Source organism: Mustela lutreola, chromosome 5 (assembly GCF_030435805.1).
Source record: "Mustela lutreola isolate mMusLut2 chromosome 5, mMusLut2.pri, whole genome shotgun sequence".
Taxonomy (NCBI): Eukaryota; Metazoa; Chordata; class Mammalia; order Carnivora; family Mustelidae; genus Mustela; species Mustela lutreola.
This window is the reverse complement of record NC_081294.1, coordinates 106,879,213-106,896,987: the sequence shown is the minus strand read 5'-3', so window position 1 is coordinate 106,896,987 and position 17,775 is coordinate 106,879,213. Positions and strand designations below refer to the sequence as shown.

Sequence of the window (17,775 nt, the reverse complement as noted above, 5' to 3'; positions counted from 1 at the left end):
AAACTGAGTCCCTGGGCGGGGATGAAAGCTGGAATATAGATCAATGTCCAGGCAAGCGCGGAAAGGGCTCTCACTGAATTCCCCAAAGTGCCCTGGCAAAGACAGGGCCAAACAGCCAAGGGCGCATGGATTCAAGGAAACTGGAGAAGAGGGGACTTCCCCTAAAGTCGTTTAGTTTCCCTGGCAGAGGAGGGAGATAACGGGACTTCAGAAACGGATCCAGGCGAGATCTCAGTGGGCGCGAGGCAGAGAGCCGACCAGAACTCGCTGGTCCCCACGGCGTCGGTTCTGTGCCCGTCACTCCGCAATCAGTTAAGGATCTAAGCTTCCCTGGAGTTGGCCACCAGCTCTCTCATCCGAGCGGCGGGTCATAGGGCCGCCGGACCTCCTCTGCGGGGGCCGAGCGCCGGCGAGGCACGGGCACGCCAGGCCCGCCCGACGGTGGGTGGACTGCGCAGCCCCGCGCCGCACCGGGAAGTGAGCGCAACGGCCCGGCCGCCTGACGCCAGCGGAAGTGCGAGCCCAGGGCGAGCCTGCTCCGCCGCGGAGCGCCAGGGAAGGGGCGGGAGCGGGGCGGGGCTGAGGGCGGCCGCGGCTCGAGGGGGCGGGCGGGGCCTGGGCGGCGAGGCGGGGTTTGGCGGCGGTTGTTTTCACCCTGGCGGCAGTGCCGGGCTTTGGACTGGGGCTGGTCGACGCGCAGGAGTGAGTTGCTCCAGAAAGGGGCGATCGCGGCTGGAGGTAGCCAGGAGGGCCGGAGCCGAGCGGGCAGCGGGCTGAGTAAGCCCGTGGTCGTCGGCCGCCGCGATGTCAGCGCAGTGCTGTGCGGGCCAGGTGAGCCGGGGGGAGCGCGGGAGCGGGGCGAAGGGTCGGGCTGCGGGACCGGGAGCCCAGGCACCGCCGACTTCCCTGCGTGCGCGCCGCAGATCCGCAGCTGGGAGTGAGCTGGGGCAGGTGGGTCGTACGGGGCTGACGCTGCGCAGTCCGGGTGAGTGCCTCGGGCCGGAGCGCGGCGCCCAGCCGTCGGGGAAACCCTGTGCCGTGGGCGGCCTGGAAGGGACACGGGGAAGCCCAAGAGGAGACCCTGAGGTCTTCCCGTCAGGTCTTAAGGACTTAGGGCGGGGCAGGCAGGGCTCGGGCGAAGGAACCCGACTGTCCCCGGAGAGTTTCGCCTCCCCCTTTGTAGGGCACGAGTGCTGAGCTCCGTAGCCCACCGGTTCTGCACTACCCGACGAGCCCAGAAAAAGACGTGCGTTTGGGCAACGTCTCCTTTCTCTTGCCGCGAGCAAAACTCGGGTCATATGGCCCAGGCAGCTTGCACTTGGCATCTTGCAAGCGTAGAGCATTGGCTCTGTGCCTTCGACAATGTCTCGAAACCTTGTTTCCAAACTATGGTACTCAGGGCGGGTCGCGGGGAAGACTCAGCCCTGCTTCCCGAGTTTGCCAACGCAATCCTGGCTGGAAGCAACCTGGCTGCCTGGGCAGAGCGCGAACCTTCCCGTCCCTCCTTTTAACTGAACTTGCCAGTTACACTCATATATACAGTATCTTAAAACATATATGTCTACTTGGGATTGGCGACTCCTACTGGTGAGTAGCGCATCTGGGCAGAATTACTAGGTTTTAACTCCTGAACACTAATTTCATGCCTTCCTGCAGACTAAGAAACAACCAACTAGGTAAAGCCTTACAGATGTGGAGCTCCCTTCTCTCTGTGTTCTCTATTCTGTACACAATTTTAATTTTTTTCCCCCCAAATGAGTCTATCTCCGGGAGCATTCACGTGCTGGGATGTTGTTGCTTTCTAATATATTCAGCCTCAGGGCAATCAAGGGCAGCCCGTGTAAGTGATGCGGGGGTTAAACTGTGAGTTTCTGTAACTGGCCAGTTATACTGGCAGATAATCCATCACCCTTCTAGTGGCTATGTGAAGTTATCCTGGTTTTGGGGGGTCTAATACTGTACTTGGCATGCATTCACATTGGCCTTTTCAGACATGAGGAAATTGAGGTTTTTGTGGGATTTTTTTAGATTTGTATTTTTAAGTAGTCTCCCTACCCAACCTGGGGTTCATACTCACAACCCTGAGACCAAGAATCCTGTGGTCCACCCATTGAGCCAGCCAGGCCCCGCTGACAATTGAGGTTTTTACCTTGAGCTGTAGTGATTTGCATTAAGTTAGGCAAGAAGAGAGAGATGGTGCTTACCACCTTGCCAGGGCTTTTGAGACCAAGGTGATGGAAAAGGCTATTTTCTGAATGTTCCCAAGCTCAAGAAAGAGTTGCAAATCTTTCATTGTTGTTGTTTGAGATGCCTTCCAATTTGATGGCATTATTTAGTAATTGCAGACATTTAGGGGCATCTGTCTTTCTCTAGTCCCTTGAAAGCCCCTTGAGGCCTTCTGTGACTCCAAGCGGCTAATTTAGGGCTTTGAAAATGATTACTGGGACTCAAGTGGTCTTGTAAAAGAATTATTGGTATGGTTGATATTTTGGCAGGATTTAATGACTTGTTTCTAAAATCCCCCTCTCAGGACTTTGGAAAGAACCAAATCCTGGCCATTCATCACAGGAAAATTGACTTCTGCTTTCTCTGGGCTGCTGGAGGCAAAAATGTGGTGGGTCTCAAGGCAGTGAGGGGTTGATGACACTGTGATCCCATGGGCTGTTAACAACTGTAGAAAACCTCATAGCACAATCAGAAGCTAAGTCAATTTTTCTGTTCTGCCAATCTTTTGTTTTGTTTGAGCACCTATGAACTGTTTTTACTCACAGCATTTCTTTCTTTTTTTTTTTTTTTTAAAATTTTATGTATTTATTTCTCAGAGAGAGAGGGAGAGAGAGAGCGAGAGCACACAAGCAGGAGGAGAGGCAGGCAGAGGGAGAAGCAGGCTCCCCGCTGAGCAAGGAATCCCATGTGAGACTCTGGGATTATGACCTGAGCTGAAGGCAGACGCTTAACTGACCAAGCCAACCACACCAACCAGTTTCCCAACTCCCCGCACACCAACTGGACTCACAACTATTCAACTCAATTATGACACTACCTGGATTTAGTATCCCACAGGCTTAGTCAGATAAGACTGCCTCTCGTCCCACATTTCAGACACAAATCTCCTGAGCCTCCCACACCACAAAGGAAGACCAAATCTCTGTTTCTGGTTGTATCACAATGTCACAGCACCTACTATGTGCCAGGAGCTAGAGATAGGGCAGTGGGCCAGGTGGACATCATCTCTGCCCTCCGTGGCTGTCCTGTTGTGGGTGGGGACATCCCATAAGTATGTAAACTGTGAAACGGTCAGTAGTAGTACTATAACCAGACCTGGTGGCCGAGGGGCTTTGGGTAGCTTGCTGGGGAAGACTGAGAAAATGCTCCCGGATTTGAGACAGATCGGTAAGGAGAGACATCCATGTCAAGGTCTGGGTAAGGAGGCTTTCAGGATTTTCGAGTTACAGAAGGGAGTACAGTGTGGCTGGAGTGTCATCAGTGAGGCAGATGGGGTAAAGAGGCAGGCGGGGGGAGCAGACGTGACCAGAGACTGTCAGCCACGGTTGGAGTTGGGGTTTTGTTCCTGTTCCAGTGAGAGCTGTGGTTCGATTTATGCTTCCATCACTCTGGGTGCTGTGAAGACTCAACCGGATCAGGGACTAGAGTGGAGGCAGGGAGAGCAGTCAGAGCTGTTCATTCAGTGAATATGATTTAACTGCCTCCTCCGTGTGCAAGTAGGCTGTAGCACTGAGCAGAAATACCTCCTGCTGGAGCTTAAATCTGGATGATCAGCTGCTGCTGTTAGTCTGAGGAGAGCGTGTTTTACCTTAACGTAGGCTGTAGTGTTTACAGTGTCCTGTTGTTGGCTTCTGGGCTAATTTTAGAGATAGAATTGGACTTCCGTCTGGATAAGAAGTGGGTGTGGGAATGAGAGTGGTTCTGGATTTGTCCCCAGCAAGTGGATTGATGACAATTTACTAGGTGAGATAGGCTTGAAGGGAGGAGGGCATTTGGGAAGGAAAGCCCAGTAATTTTCTTTTGGCTTTGTTACATTTGAGAAGCCTATTATAAATTAAATGGAAGTGGCAAGTTATCCATTGGATGATTATTTTACTTATTTGTTTTAAGATTTTATTTATTTGATATAAAGAGTGAGCAAGAGAGAGAGAACATGAGCAGGGGCAGACGGAGAGAGAGAAGCTGACTCCCCTTGCTGAACAGGGAGCCCGATGTGGGGCTTGATTCCAGGACCCCAGCATCAAGACCAGAGCCAAAGGCCGACTCTCAGCTGACTGAGCCACCCAGGTGCCCCCAGTTAGATGTTTAAATTGGGAGAAGTTTGGGGGGCGCCTGGCAGGTAGAGCATGTGACTCATGACCTTGGGGTTGAGTTCCAACCCCACATTGGGTGTAGAGATTACTTAATAATAAAATCTTAAAAAACAAGTTAGGAGAAGCTTGAGGTTGGTGATAGAAATTTGGGGGACTTTAACTGAGGACCATTAGGAAAAATATGTAAGCCATAAGAGAGCTACGGACTCAGGTCTGGGTTTGAATTGGGAAATCTGGACAACCAGGGCTCTTGTGAATGAGTGCATTTTACCTTTGCTCTATTAACCTCAGTTTTCCTCAACTGTAGAATGGGTGGGATAGTACCTCTTGGGGTTATGTGAAGATAGTATGTGATCTAGACATAATGGTCTCCGAAACATGGCTTGGCACAGAGTAAGGAACCCCAAAACTCTTAGTTTGTTATGGGCTGATATCCACCTGTGCCTAGGCGTTGTCCAGGTCGTCTTACATTTGTGCTGACTCTAATATGCACTTAGATTTTGCTTATGCTGTTGCTAATGGATGCTAATGGAAGGAGAGATGACAGGATAGAGTGACCACTCAACACTTTGTGGGTACCCAGCACTGTGGCAGGTCCCTGAAGACTGGATGATGAAGAAAGCTTCTCGCTCTCCTGGAACTTAAGGGCTAGTCGGGGGTGGAAATGTGGGGAAAGCTAGCTACAGAAAATGACAGTACGCACTCTGTCAGAGGTGAAATGAGGTGTTGAAAAATCCAGACTGCTCTTAGGGCACTTTGAGAATAAAGCTCGACAGGGTTTTCTCCAGGCAAGTGTAAGCATGAATGATAGCAGTAACAATAGCTGAAGTTTGTTTCATGCCCACATCGTGCTCTCTGTTTCCACCTATGTTACAGCATTCGTTTTTCACAACAGCCTTAAGGGGCAATTGACTGGCCTCCTTTTGCAGGGGAGGCAACAGTAGAACAGAGAAATAAATGAACTTGACTGATATTTCATGGTGGTGGAGCCAGGTCTTGAACACTGGCCCACTTAAGTTGGGGCTTTTAACTACAAGATTGCCATTCTCTAATATTCTGATAATGAATAAATAATTGGTAACAGTTGCTCCTTATCTTACCTGGGGGTATCATGGGCCTCAGGCGGTTTTGAATACCCAGCTACTGGACTGTTTTGATAGATATTGGTAGTTGCTAGTGGCTGTGGGTGAGTGAGGTTTAGTTTCTTCCAGACAAAATTCTTCCGCTCATCCGGACATGTATTGGCAGGCAGGTACAGAATGATCACGCAGCCTGATCTGATCCCAGCTCTTGGCCCTTCTTGGGGGGGCATTGACATGGAACTTGCATGTTCCCTGCATCACCAGGCACAGCTGTAGTCTAGTGCGCAGGGCCCTAGGCTGCCAAACCAGCATGACTGCATGGATGGATCCTGGCCATGGTGCCATTCCTGGGGTGCACATTCACTCTCCAATGGTGGTCGAGCCAGTTCGTGTAAGGGCGGGAATGCCCTGGCCAAGGTATTTCCAGCCAGATTGTATTAATCATTGAGATTCTCAATGAAAATAAAAGCCCATTTCTTTTTTTTTTCTTTCTTTTTTTTTTTTTTTAAAGATTTTATTTATTTATTTGACAGAGATCACAAGTAGGCAGAGACGCAGGCAGAGAGAGAGAAGGAAGCAGGCTCCCCGCTGAGCAGAGAGCCCAGGACCCTGGGATCATGACCTGAGCCGAAGGCAGAGGCTTTAACCCACTGAGCCATGCAGGCGCCCCTGAAAGCCCATTTGGTTACATTGGTTAATGAAATCACGAATGCCACCAGGAACCATCCATGGTCAAAGACACATAAAGCTAAATGTTAAAGCAGTGGAAACCTTTTATTCCATAGCCACTGACAGCAGGGAAAATAGCTGAGCTCTTTTGCCATTTGTCCAGTTTTCAAGGGGGAATGAGGGAGTAGGGAGGAGTGAGTGGGGCCCAGCAGAGTTAAGGAAGTGAAACGTTAGAGGAGTTGGTGAGTGTATTTGCGACTAGGCCAGTTGTGTCTGCTGGTTGGCATGTTAAGATTGTCCTTCCACTGAGACTGGGGAGACACGTCCTGTCCTTCCTGATGATTATATTTCCAAGCGATGGCATATGGGTCCTTGAGAAAATTTTGTAAATTTTGAGAAAGACACTGCAGAGTCATAGGAAATACATATACATCTCAAAGGGACAAGGACTCAGAGTTGTAAGCCCTCTTTGGTCAGTGCTCTAAGAAAGGGAGGCCAGGGCCTATCTTAGATGTTGGCTAGGACAATTCATTTCTTTTGAGAGCCCTGAGCTTCTCCTGACTCAAAACGGAAAGGACAAAGGCAGTTGGGTCATCCCAGGGATGCAGCCTCAGACTGCTGGAAGCCCTCTTACAGTTCGGTCATTGTTGTGCAGGGGTTTGTGCAGAGTTGCTTTGTGTTGAGATTTCGAGGGAGTTTTCACCATTTCTCACCATGACTATGCTGGTTAACAAAACCTGGGTTCATTGGAGGTACAGGTCATCAAAGCCCATGCAGGAGACTGAAGAGTGTGGCCTCTGAGGAAGTTTTAGCTGGCATGGGTGTTCCTCATCAGGGCATCTTGTCACCCCCAGATTGGAGCTTAAAACACACACACAGAGTCTATGAAAACTTGTACAAAAAGTAAATAAGCTCAAGAAGCATTTCCTTAGTAATGATCTTCCCCTTGCTTTGAGAGTTCTCTCTGAACATGCCCACACCACCCACTACATGGTCATCTGATGGACAGGAATTCTTTCCTGGTTACTGCATGTATGGGCTTCCTCTCTCTCCCTAGACAAAGCTTATACTATGACCTCACTGAACCCCCCCTGTTGAATGCGTTTGGTTACAAAACCTTTTCTCCCTATAGCTCTTTGTTTATAGTGATTGGAAATTTAGGTCCTCATTATAGCATGTGATGCTTCGACCCTTGGAAGGGATCCAGGCATGAAAGTTCATTTCTATCCATGACTGGTGTGTTTTTGAACTTTGCAGGGGGTATTTGTGAAACACGGGAAAAAACATCACACACTTATCACCCAGAGAACCACATTTTGGTATTTTAAAGTCCAGCCACCCATATTTAGTATATATGATTTTACTTTGCAAAATTAGGATTATGCTGTAGCTGCAGTATTTGTCCTGTTCTTTTTGTGGAATTTTTGTTTTTGTTTGTTTGTTTATTTAACTAATCTCTACTCCCAGCATGGGGCTCAAACTCATAACCCCAACATCAAGAATTGCAGGTTCTACTGACTGAGTCATCCAGGTGCCCCTTGGTCAGGGAAGTTTCTAACAGACAGAAGCCACTCCTTTGTAGCCATTAATACTTTCTGGGCTGACATTCAGGTGTAGTTATTCTTGTGCCTTCAAACATGATAAATTCTCCAGAGGTGTTAAATAAAGGTGAATGAGTGAAAGTTAGTTAATAAGCATAGGTATTAATAGGTTTGGGTGTTTTTCTTTTTCTAAAAGAACAAAAATAGTGAAGAAAATCTGAATTACACCCCCTTTCGATGCCATCATCGACAATATATTTCAGTCATTTCTAACATTTTCTTTAACTTTAATAATTTCCCTTACCTTTATTTATATAGATACTACCTATCTAGATGGTGTCTGAGTCATTATTTTCCTGTTGTATGAAGCTGCTCATCACTGTTTCAGTTACATGAACTTTGAGTCCTGTCTTCTAATCACTAGTATCAGCACTTTTATTTTTCTGTTCATTTTTGTAAAATGCAGGCATAGTGCACTCAGGTGCCCACATAGTCACTCTCCCACACTAACAAAGGGTGGTCATTGGCTGATGTTGACCTGTAGGCTTATATACCTCACTGGTGAGCTAATACAGAAAGAGTGTTTGGAGATGTTGTGTAGTTATGCAGGTTTAGGTTGTTGGGGAGATAAGTCTGTCACATATCTTATGCAGTAAATAGAGTGAAAGTAGCCATGTTGGTTGGAGAGTTAGTGTGAGGGTTAGCTCAGATTTGTTTTCTTGGGGTGCTTTATAGCTGACCTGGGCGAGCTGACAAATAGCTTTGGGCTGCGTGGGATGCCTTGGCTGGGAGGGCTGAAGAGGACCGGCCTGTGGGAAGTGGGAGGCAGCCTCAGACTGTGTCTGCTAATGAGATCATCTCTTCCCCATTGCTTGATTCTGCCTGGTTTTCCATGTAAATATCACCTATAGGCTTCCCACAGCTATTCAAGATCTGGAAGTGAGTCAAGTATGAGACTCGGAAGCTTACCTTTCAGTGTCCCCGGTGTTTCAGTGTGAACTGCAAGGGTAGAACAGTGAGGACAGCGTTGTCTACCTATATTTCAGTTCATCTATGATAATCTGACCTCAAAAAGGAAGTCTTCAGTGTGGCGTGGGGGGTGGGCTCTGTCGGTTAAGCGTCTAACTCTTGATCTGAGCTCATCCGCATTGTGTGTGGAGCCTACCCAAAAAATAAAATAAAATAAAATAAAATAGTAAAGTAAAGTAAAATAAAATAAAATAAATAAAGTAGTAAAGTAAAATGAAATTAAAATAAAATAATAAAAAGAAGTCCTCATGTAAGATGGTATGCAGAACTAGCCACTGACACAGTTCCATTTTATCTCTTGAATTGTTTTCAGTACCTGTAATTTTCACTATAACATAACTATGGTTCAAGAAAAAAATTCAACTGAGTAAATTCTAAAGATCTAATTGATTTTATTAAATGATTCATGAATCCAGCAGCATCCCACTAGCAAGCAGAATGGTTTTTAAAGGTGGAGAGGGAGGGGCGTCTGGGTGCCTCAATTAGGTAAGCATCTGCCTTGGGCTCAGGTCATGATTCCAGCTGGGATGAGTCCTGGGTCAGCCCCCTGCTCCTCCAGAAGCCTGCCTCTCCCTCTGCCTGCCTGCCTTCCCACCCCCGCCCCTGCTTGTGTGCATGCTCTCTCTCTGTTAAATAGATAAAATCTTTTAAAAAATGTCAAAAATGAAAAATAAAGATAGAGGGTGGAAAAAGAATAGTTTTTAAAGGGTGAAGGGTAGAAAAAAGGAAATTATTAGCAAAGAGTTCATTGTCACCGTTTTAAGGCGGGGGTTGGGGGGATGGATATATACATAAATTTCCCAGTGCTCACCAGGATATTCCCATGTCAGCTGGTTAAAGGTTACATCTTTGGAGGTTGGAAACTGCAGTTTGGTTGGGTATTAGGTCTTCATTTACTGATTTGGGGTCTTAACCTAAGTAACACTATTTTGGGTGTGTTTTCTTTTTAACACTAGAGATCCTGTGTTCTGGGCATCACGTCAAGCAGCACTGTTGGTACAGTGTCGTTACATTTTGTCATTGTCAGTTGAATTTAGGGTTGAGACAGGATCCTGAGAGCAATATTGATCAAGTCACTGAGCTGTGATTATATTTAATGATCAGGTTTTCCAAGTAGTCTAAAGTGATACTTTGCAAAATTTTTGAACACAGTGTGAGAGTCAGTGTAGCGTATGTGTAAGGAAATTCAAATAGTGGATTGATTTGATTACATAAAACATCTGAATTTTAAAGGAAACGGGATTTTACTTTGGCTTTTCTTCTGTAGTTTGCCGTCTGAGATTGAAGCTGAGCTGATGTTTAAGGAAAGCAGCTGTTACGGAAAAATTGTAGTGAATTTTTTAGCACAGATTAAATTTTGAAACAACTTGCAGGTTAGAAGTAAAGTTGCAGCATACAGTGATTAAACAGCATTTTCCCCCCTCATGAAAACCGTCTAGTCAAAACAAAAATAGGAAAAACACATGGACACTCAACCCCTTAAATCTTATTTATGCAGAGATAAGTAGGAGAGCTGTCTTTATAAACGGGCCAACCATACTTTGAAACAAAGCCCATGAGGTCTTCATAGGATTTATTTTCTAGTTTTTTGTTCTTGCATTATATCTCCGTAATTTCACAGAGGGCTCAGTCTCCTAATGCTCTGATCCTTAGTGTGTGTGTGTGGTTCACCAAAACAAGGAAGAATTGAGTCTTTTGTTGTTGACTCCATGCTCACTGAACTCCTCCAGTGGTATTCTCAGAAACAATGGCCGTATTTTGTAACCATAGTAATGAAAATGTCTCTGTAATAGGATTCTTTATCAGTATGAATTTTTTTTTTCCCCGCTTTGGTAGCATTATTCCTGTTAAATAACAAAAGATTCAACCAAGTAAATTTTAAAGACCTAATTGGCTTTACTAATCAATTTATGAATTGGGCAGCATTCCAACTAGAAAGTAGAAGGGAACTTCAAAAGTCTACAGAAAAGGAAGGGTTTTCTTTTCCTTTTTTTTTTTTTTTTTAAAGATTTATTCATTTATTTTAGAGGGATAGAGAGAGTGTGTGAGAGAGAGCGAGAGCTTAAGGGGGAGGGGCAGAGGGAGAGAGAGTCTCAAGCAGTCTCCACGCTCAGCTCTGAGCCCACTTGGGACTCCATCCCACGTCCTTGAGACTAGGATCTGCGCAGAAACCAGAGTCAGATATCCAACCGACTACACTTCCCAGGTTCCCCAACAGGGAAGGGTTTTCAAAAGTAGGAGGAAGAGGGAAAAATGAAATCATCAGTACAGAATCCATTGTTTTAGGCAAGTTTCCCTTCCTAAGGGGAGCAGAAGGGGAAGGAGCCATCAGTAAACTTAATAGTGCTGACCAGGAAATTCCACGTTGACTGGTTAAAAGTTACATTTTCAGGGGGTGAAACTGCAGTTCACTTCACCTAAGTGACACCATTTTGGACCTGTGGTTTTCTTTTTAACATTCCTAAGGATACTGATGTCTTCTCTGCTGTTTGGGAAAAAAAGGAAAAAGAAAAAGAAAACGCTTACTACAACTAAAGCAATATGTCAATCAGTAAATAATCACTGGGTACCTGGAAAAATAGAGCTCAAGGCGTTAACTAGTCCTACTTTTATGCTTGGGAGCAACTAGTGAATTGATGCTGAATTTTCTTTTTCTTTTCTTTTCTTTCATTCTTCTTCTTCTTCTTCTTCTTTTTTTTTTTTTTTTTTTTTTTAAGGTTATTCCTTTATTTATTTGACAGAGAGAGAGAGAGAGATCACAAGTAGGCAGAGAGGCAGGGGGAAGCAGGCAAGCAGGCTCCCCACCGAGCAGAGAGGCCAATGCGGGGCTCAATCCCAGGACCCTGAGATCATGACCCAAGCTGAAGGCAGAGGCTTAACCCACTGAGCCACCCAGGTGCCCCTGATGCTGGATTTTCTTCATATAAGATCTCTCCTGGGCAGAACTCCTTCAGAGACCTGAATGGAGGCTGGCGTATTTCAACTTCCAAGTTATGCCTGTGAAAGGGGAGGAAGCAGTGGGTTCACTGGGGGAGACAATTCCTTAGGAGTAAATGAACTAGCCCCAGGGGAGCAGGTGGGAAGTTGTGCAGGTGGTTTCTGTGCAGCCTTGTGGTTATACAGTGTTTCATGTGGGAGGGTTCTTACCATTTTAGCTTCTCAAAAGAATCTTATGACCTCAAAAGACCTAATGTAGATTGATAAAAGGAAGACCCAACAGTGGAGACATCTCCATTTAAAAGGCAGGCTTTCGGGGTGCCTGGTTGTGTCAGTCAGTGGAACCAGTGACACTTGATCTCCAGATTGTAAATTCTATCCCCACTCTGGGTGTAGAGATTACATAAAAATAAAATCTGAAGACAAAACAAAATAAAAAAACCAAACCCAAAACTTTAAAAGGAAGACATTCCTGTAGCAAATATAGAAAGAGAATAAAGTGATGGAGGGTACAGCCTGCCTGGAGAGGAAAGGGCCTGGGGGTTTGGGGTGGGAGATGTTTTGGCTTTGTCAGATGGCACCCTACATCCTAGAAGTTTGTAAGGGAGAGTCCTAGATGCTGGGGGATTTGGGGAACCCTGGTTTCCAAGGAGGAGCAGCGATGGCACTGTGGGTTAGAGATACTGGGGAGCTAAGGAACTGAAGCCGGGGAGGGGAGGTAATGCATTTTTAGGACCTGTGGCAGTAGAGGGGAGGTTAGTAGCTAGATGTGGGAGATATCTTTTTTTTTTTTTTTTAAAGATTTTATTTATTTATCAGAGAGCAGGGGGGAGAGCGAGCACAGGCAGACAGAATGGCAGGCAGAGGCAGAGGGAGAAGCAGGCTCCCCGCTGAGCAAGAAGCCCGATGTGGGACTCGATCCCAGGACGCTGGGATCACGACCTGAGCCGAAGGCAGCTGCTCAACCAACTGAGCCACCCAGGCATCCCGAGATACCGGGTTTTAGTGGAATGTTTTGGGGTATTAAAAAACAAAATTCAGCTGAGTAAAATTGAAGATCTTATTGGCCTTATTAAACAGTTCATGAATTGGGGAGCGCCTGTGGGGTCAGTCAGTGGAACATACGACACTTGATCTCTCAGGGTTGTGGGTTCAGACCCCACACTGGGTGTAGAGATTACTTAAAAATAAAAAAAAAATAAAAAATTGGGGCGGGGGGGGGTAAAAAACCGATTCATGAATTGGGCAGCATCCCGTCTAGCAAATAGAGGGGAGCTTCAAGAAGTTTTAGGAAATGGGAGGTTTTCATAGGAAGGAGAGCGGGGCAAGGACGTTATTAGCCAACAACAACAACAACAGGATTGTTTTAAGCAAGGTCGCTTTCCCTTAGTGGGAAGGGTGTGTGTGTGTGTGTGTGTGTGTGTGTGTGTTTTAAATTTTATTTATTTATTTGTCAGAGCACAAGCAGGGGGAGCAGCAGGCAGAGGGTGAATCAGGTTCCCCACCAAGCAGGGAGCCCGATGCAGGACACGATCCCAGGACACTGGGATCATGACCTGAGCCAAAGGCAGACGCTTAACTGACTGAGCCACGGAGGTATCCCAAGAAAGGGGTCTTAACAGGCAGATTTCCTCATATTCCTTTGAGGGGGTGGAGAAGGGCCCGTGTGACAGATGATCTCATTGGTGCTTACTGCAAAATTCTTGACTGACTTGTTAAGACTATATTTCTCAGAAGGAGGTGGAGGGCGGGGAGGACTTCACTTAAGTTAGGGATCAAGCCCTAGTTTGGTTTCTTGGCCTGGCATCCCTGACTCCTTTGTGGGCCTGTGGTTGATTTTAGAGGGAGATCTGAACAGATTGCTCTCGTGAAGGAGGAACGGGTTACAACATGAACAGATCTGGGGCTGGCCCTTGGTATGCGTAGTGAAGAAACTTGGACAGTTCCTTCCCCAGACTGCAGGATGCTGAAGTTCATTTACTCTAAGTTCTGGAAGCTGCCAACATTTAGTCTGAAGGTAGCCTCCATCCCCTTGGTTTTTCTCTTCTTCCGTTACCCCCTTTCGCCTTTGTTTTTCTTGTTTAAATTTGTTTGATCCATTGAGATTTTATTCTTTGGAAAATCCTCAAGTCTAGTTCTGGAAAGATCAGGTTTTGTGGTTGGGGTGATTTTTGAGGCAGATCATGGAATCAGAGAAACTTCTGGAAGAGACTTTAAAAGGCACCCCTTTTTAAATTCCCCATCTGAAGCTTAGATGTCTTTTTTTTTTTCCCCCTCTAAGATTTTATTTATTTGTCGGAGAGAGAGTATAAGCAGAGGGGGAGCAGCAGGCAGAGGGAGAAGCAGGCTCCCCACTGAACAGGAAGCCCATGCGGGGACTCGATCCCAGGACCCCTGGGATCATGATCATGACCCGAGCTGAATAAAGGCAGGTGCTTAACTGACAGAGCCACGCAGGCATCTCAAAAACTTAGATGTCTTTTTTTAAATGTCCCTTCTAAGTGAACCTTAGAAACCTCCCTGGTGTTGGGGGCTCAGTCCTGTTACCAGTTCTTAAGCTTTCTGAGCCTTGGTTTCTTTGTTCATCAAATGGAGGAGATTTGTGTCTTGCTTCCCTTATATAATTGCTGAAAAGGATCCTAACTAGATATCTTTGACTCTTTGTTCTCTGTGAAGTGGTGATGCAAGGGTGTCATTTACAATGCAAGAAACTAAGCTGTTTAAAAAATAAAAGAAGTAGAGGAGCAAGAATCAGGGACCAGCCTTTAAGCTGCTGGATTTGAGAACATACTATGATAGCTGTGTTCCAGAAGTCTGGAAGCTGAAGCTGCTTCCAGTCACGGTGGTGACGATTTCTTGAAACCCACAAAGCTGGTGGCTCAACAGAGGACCTCCGAGTCTAGCTGAGGCAACTGCCTCTCCTGTCCGGGGACCTTGCTTGACCACAGATACCACAGCAGGAGAGAGGCGCCCATTTGGTTTTTCTTCCAGTTGTGAGTGTTACCAACTGTCAGGCCCCGAACAGCAAGGGAGTCTGAGAAATGTGGTTTTACTTTCCGGATTCTGCAGTACTGGAAGGACCCGTGAGAGAAGGTAGGAATGAATGGAGGCTGAGCAAGGCAGTCCATGTGGAGTGCATGGTGTGAGGAACTAGGGTGATCAGCTCGACCCCAGTGAGCACTGTGCTTCCCACTCATCGTGGCTGGATCGGAGAACAGACGACACCCTCTGAAGTGAGACCGGAGTGTGTGTGTGTGTGGGGTGTTGGCTTAGAGGCAGGAAGGTGGAAATGTGTGTTGGATAAACAGGTTTTCCTCCCTCTAGTCCCTTCTTGCATTGCATGGTCATCTCTTTCACACCACCAGCAGCTTGATCCTTCTACTAAAGTATGGTTATAATCTTGTCATCCCTTGCTTGATTTTTCCAATCTTGTTTGGGGTTAATGCAGTGGATTTTCTTTGTAGAAATCCGTTACTTAGAATATATTAATCTTTTTTTTTTTTTTTAAAGATTTTATTTATTTATTTGACAGAGAGAAATCACAAGTAGATGGATAGGCAGGCAGAGAGAGAGAGAGAGAGGGAAGCAGGCTCCTTGCCGAGCAGAGAGCCCGATGTGGGACTCCATCCCAGGACCCTGAGATCATGACCTGAGCCGAAGGCAGCGGCTTAACCCACTGAGCCACTCAGGCGCCCTAGAATATATTAATCTTGATAGGACTAGGAATATTGTGGATATGAGCAATTTGTTTTTAATTTTTTTCTAATCTTTTTTAAAGGTTTATTTATTTGAGAGAGTGAGGCTGAGAGAGGTCACAGAGGGAGAGGAAAAGTGGAAGCTGACTCGCTGCTGAGCAGGGAGCCTGATGCAGGGCTCGATCCCAGGACCCTGAGATCATTACTGGAGCCAAAGGCAGGCACTTAACTGACTGAGCCATCCAGGGACCCTCTTTATTCTTTTTTTGATGACTCCACCTAGGAGTTTATCAATTTTATTATTAAACTTAGGAAAGATGCTTGCCTGGTTGGCTCAGTTGGTTAAGCTTCTGATTCTTGATTTTGGCTTAGGTCGTGATCTCAGGGTGGTGAGATCGAGCCTCATGTCAGTCTCTGTGCTGGATGTGGAACCTGACTTGAGATTCTCTTTCTGTTTCTCTCCCTCTAAAAAAACCCAAAACAACCCAACCCAAAACAAAACAGAAAAACATGTTGTGAAAGAAATAATTTTTTTCATTGTCATTTGTTTTCTATTTTATTGATTTCTGCTCTTTATTTCTATCTTAATCATTACCTTAAGTTTAATCTGCCCTTTGATTTTTTTTTTTTTAAGGCAGAAGCTTAGACTATTATTTTAAAACTCTTGTTTTTCTTGTAAATAAGTATTTAAAGTCATAATTTATATCCCACATATTTTGATGTTGTGTTTTTATTATTCTGTTTATTTTCTAATTTCTCTTACGATTTATTCTTTGACCTACGGGTTATTTAGAGATTTTCCAATATTTGAGGATATTTCAGGAGTATTTTTGCTATTGATTTCAAATTTATTTTTGTGGGGATCAAAGGACATATTCTGTATATATTAAGTCCTTTTTTTTTTGGTGCCTACTTTTTTTTTTAAATTTTTAATTTTTTATAAACATATAATATGTTTTTATCTCCAGGGGTACAGATCTGTGAATCGTCAGGTTTACACACTTCATAGCAATCACCATAGCACACACCCTCCCCAATGTCCATAACCCCACTCCCCTTCTTCCAACCCCCCTCCCCCCAGCAACCATCAGTTTGTTTTGTGAGATTAAGAGTCACTTATGGTTTGTCTCCCTCCCAATCCCAACTTGTTTCATTTATTCTTCTCTTACCCCCTTAACCCCCCATGTTGCATCTCCTTTTAAAGCTGTTTTCTGGCCCAGAAATGATACATCTTCGTGACTACCCCATGTACTCTTGAAAAGAGCAGATTCTACCATTATTACCTATAGTGTTCAATTGATTGCTTGTGTCGCTCAGATCTCCTGTACTGATTTTTTTAGTGTCGGTGGTGGTGGGGATGGAGATAATCTAATTCCATGAACTACTAGGAGAAGGGTATTTTCTAAAATGATTGTGTTTTTTATCTCTCCCATTAGTTCTATCATTTTTTGTTTACTATATTTTGAAGCTGGATTAGGTGTACACACATTTAAGATTGTTATGTTTCTGTAAGGAATTGATCTTTTTTTTTTAAGATTTACATAATTATTTTAGAGAGAGGGCGTGTGTGCATGGGCGGGCTCATGCACTCAAGTTGGGGAGGGGCAGAGAAGAGTGAGAATCTCAAACAGATACCCTGCTGGGCGAGGAGTTGGATTTGGGTGTGGGGCTCCCTCCAAGGACCCTGAGAACATGAGCTGACCCCAAATCAAGAATCGATGCTAACTGACTGAGACACTCAGGGGCCCTGAGTGGATCCTTTAATAAAATGGTCTCTTTTATCTCTGGAAATGCTCTTTATCTTTAAGTCTTTGTCTGATCTCTAAAAGACCATTTGTGTCTTTTGTCTTTTTTTTTTTTTTTTTAAGTAAGCTCTTTGCTGTATGTGGGGCTTGAATTCACAACCCAAAGATCAAGAGTCACATGCTCTACTAACTGAGCTACCCAGGCACCCAAAGTTTTATAGTAATCTGTATACCCAACAGGGGGCTTAAAATTACAACCTTGAGATCATGAGTCTCAGGTTCCACCACTGAGCAGCCAGGTGCCCCAGTGCATTTCTTTCAAAAAAATTCCCCCAACTCTTATAAATAAGTCTTCTATAATTTTTCTCTATACCTGTGCCTCTTTAGGTTAGAACACTGGAAATAGTCCTACTGTAACACATTGTGAATATAATTCCTAAAAATCACCCAATGCAGAATTGTACAGTAAAAACCACAGGCGCAGGGTACCTGGATGGCTCAGTTGTTTAAGTGTCTGCCTTCTGCTTAGGTCATAATCTCAGGATCCTGGGATTGAGCCCTCCATAGAGCTCTCTGCTCAGCAAGGAGTCTGTTTCTCCCTCTCCCTCTCCCTCTGCCTCCTCCCTGTGCATGGTCCGTCTGTCTCTCTTGCAAGGATATAAATAAAATCTTAACAAAACAAAACAATACCCAAAACAACCACAGGCCAAGGGAATAATGAGGTTGGGACATAGCATTCTTAACTTTGTCAGTGATAC

General features: G+C 45.3%; 1 protein-coding gene across 3 annotated transcripts in view; it reads left to right on the top strand.

Annotated features, from left to right (window-relative positions):
* Positions 1-636: 636 nt before the first annotated feature.
* The window catches only part of SERINC5 (serine incorporator 5), a 102,900-nt gene continuing 85,761 nt past the window's right edge, over positions 637-17,775 (top strand). The window contains exon 1 of one of the 3 annotated variants that reach the window (XM_059175340.1): positions 637-831. In XM_059175340.1, coding sequence (XP_059031323.1) covers positions 805-831 — 27 coding nt within the window. In that variant the 5' untranslated portion in view covers positions 637-804. The remainder of the gene's footprint in view (positions 832-17,775) is intronic. The other 2 variants (XM_059175339.1, XM_059175342.1) reach the window with 2 other exon arrangements.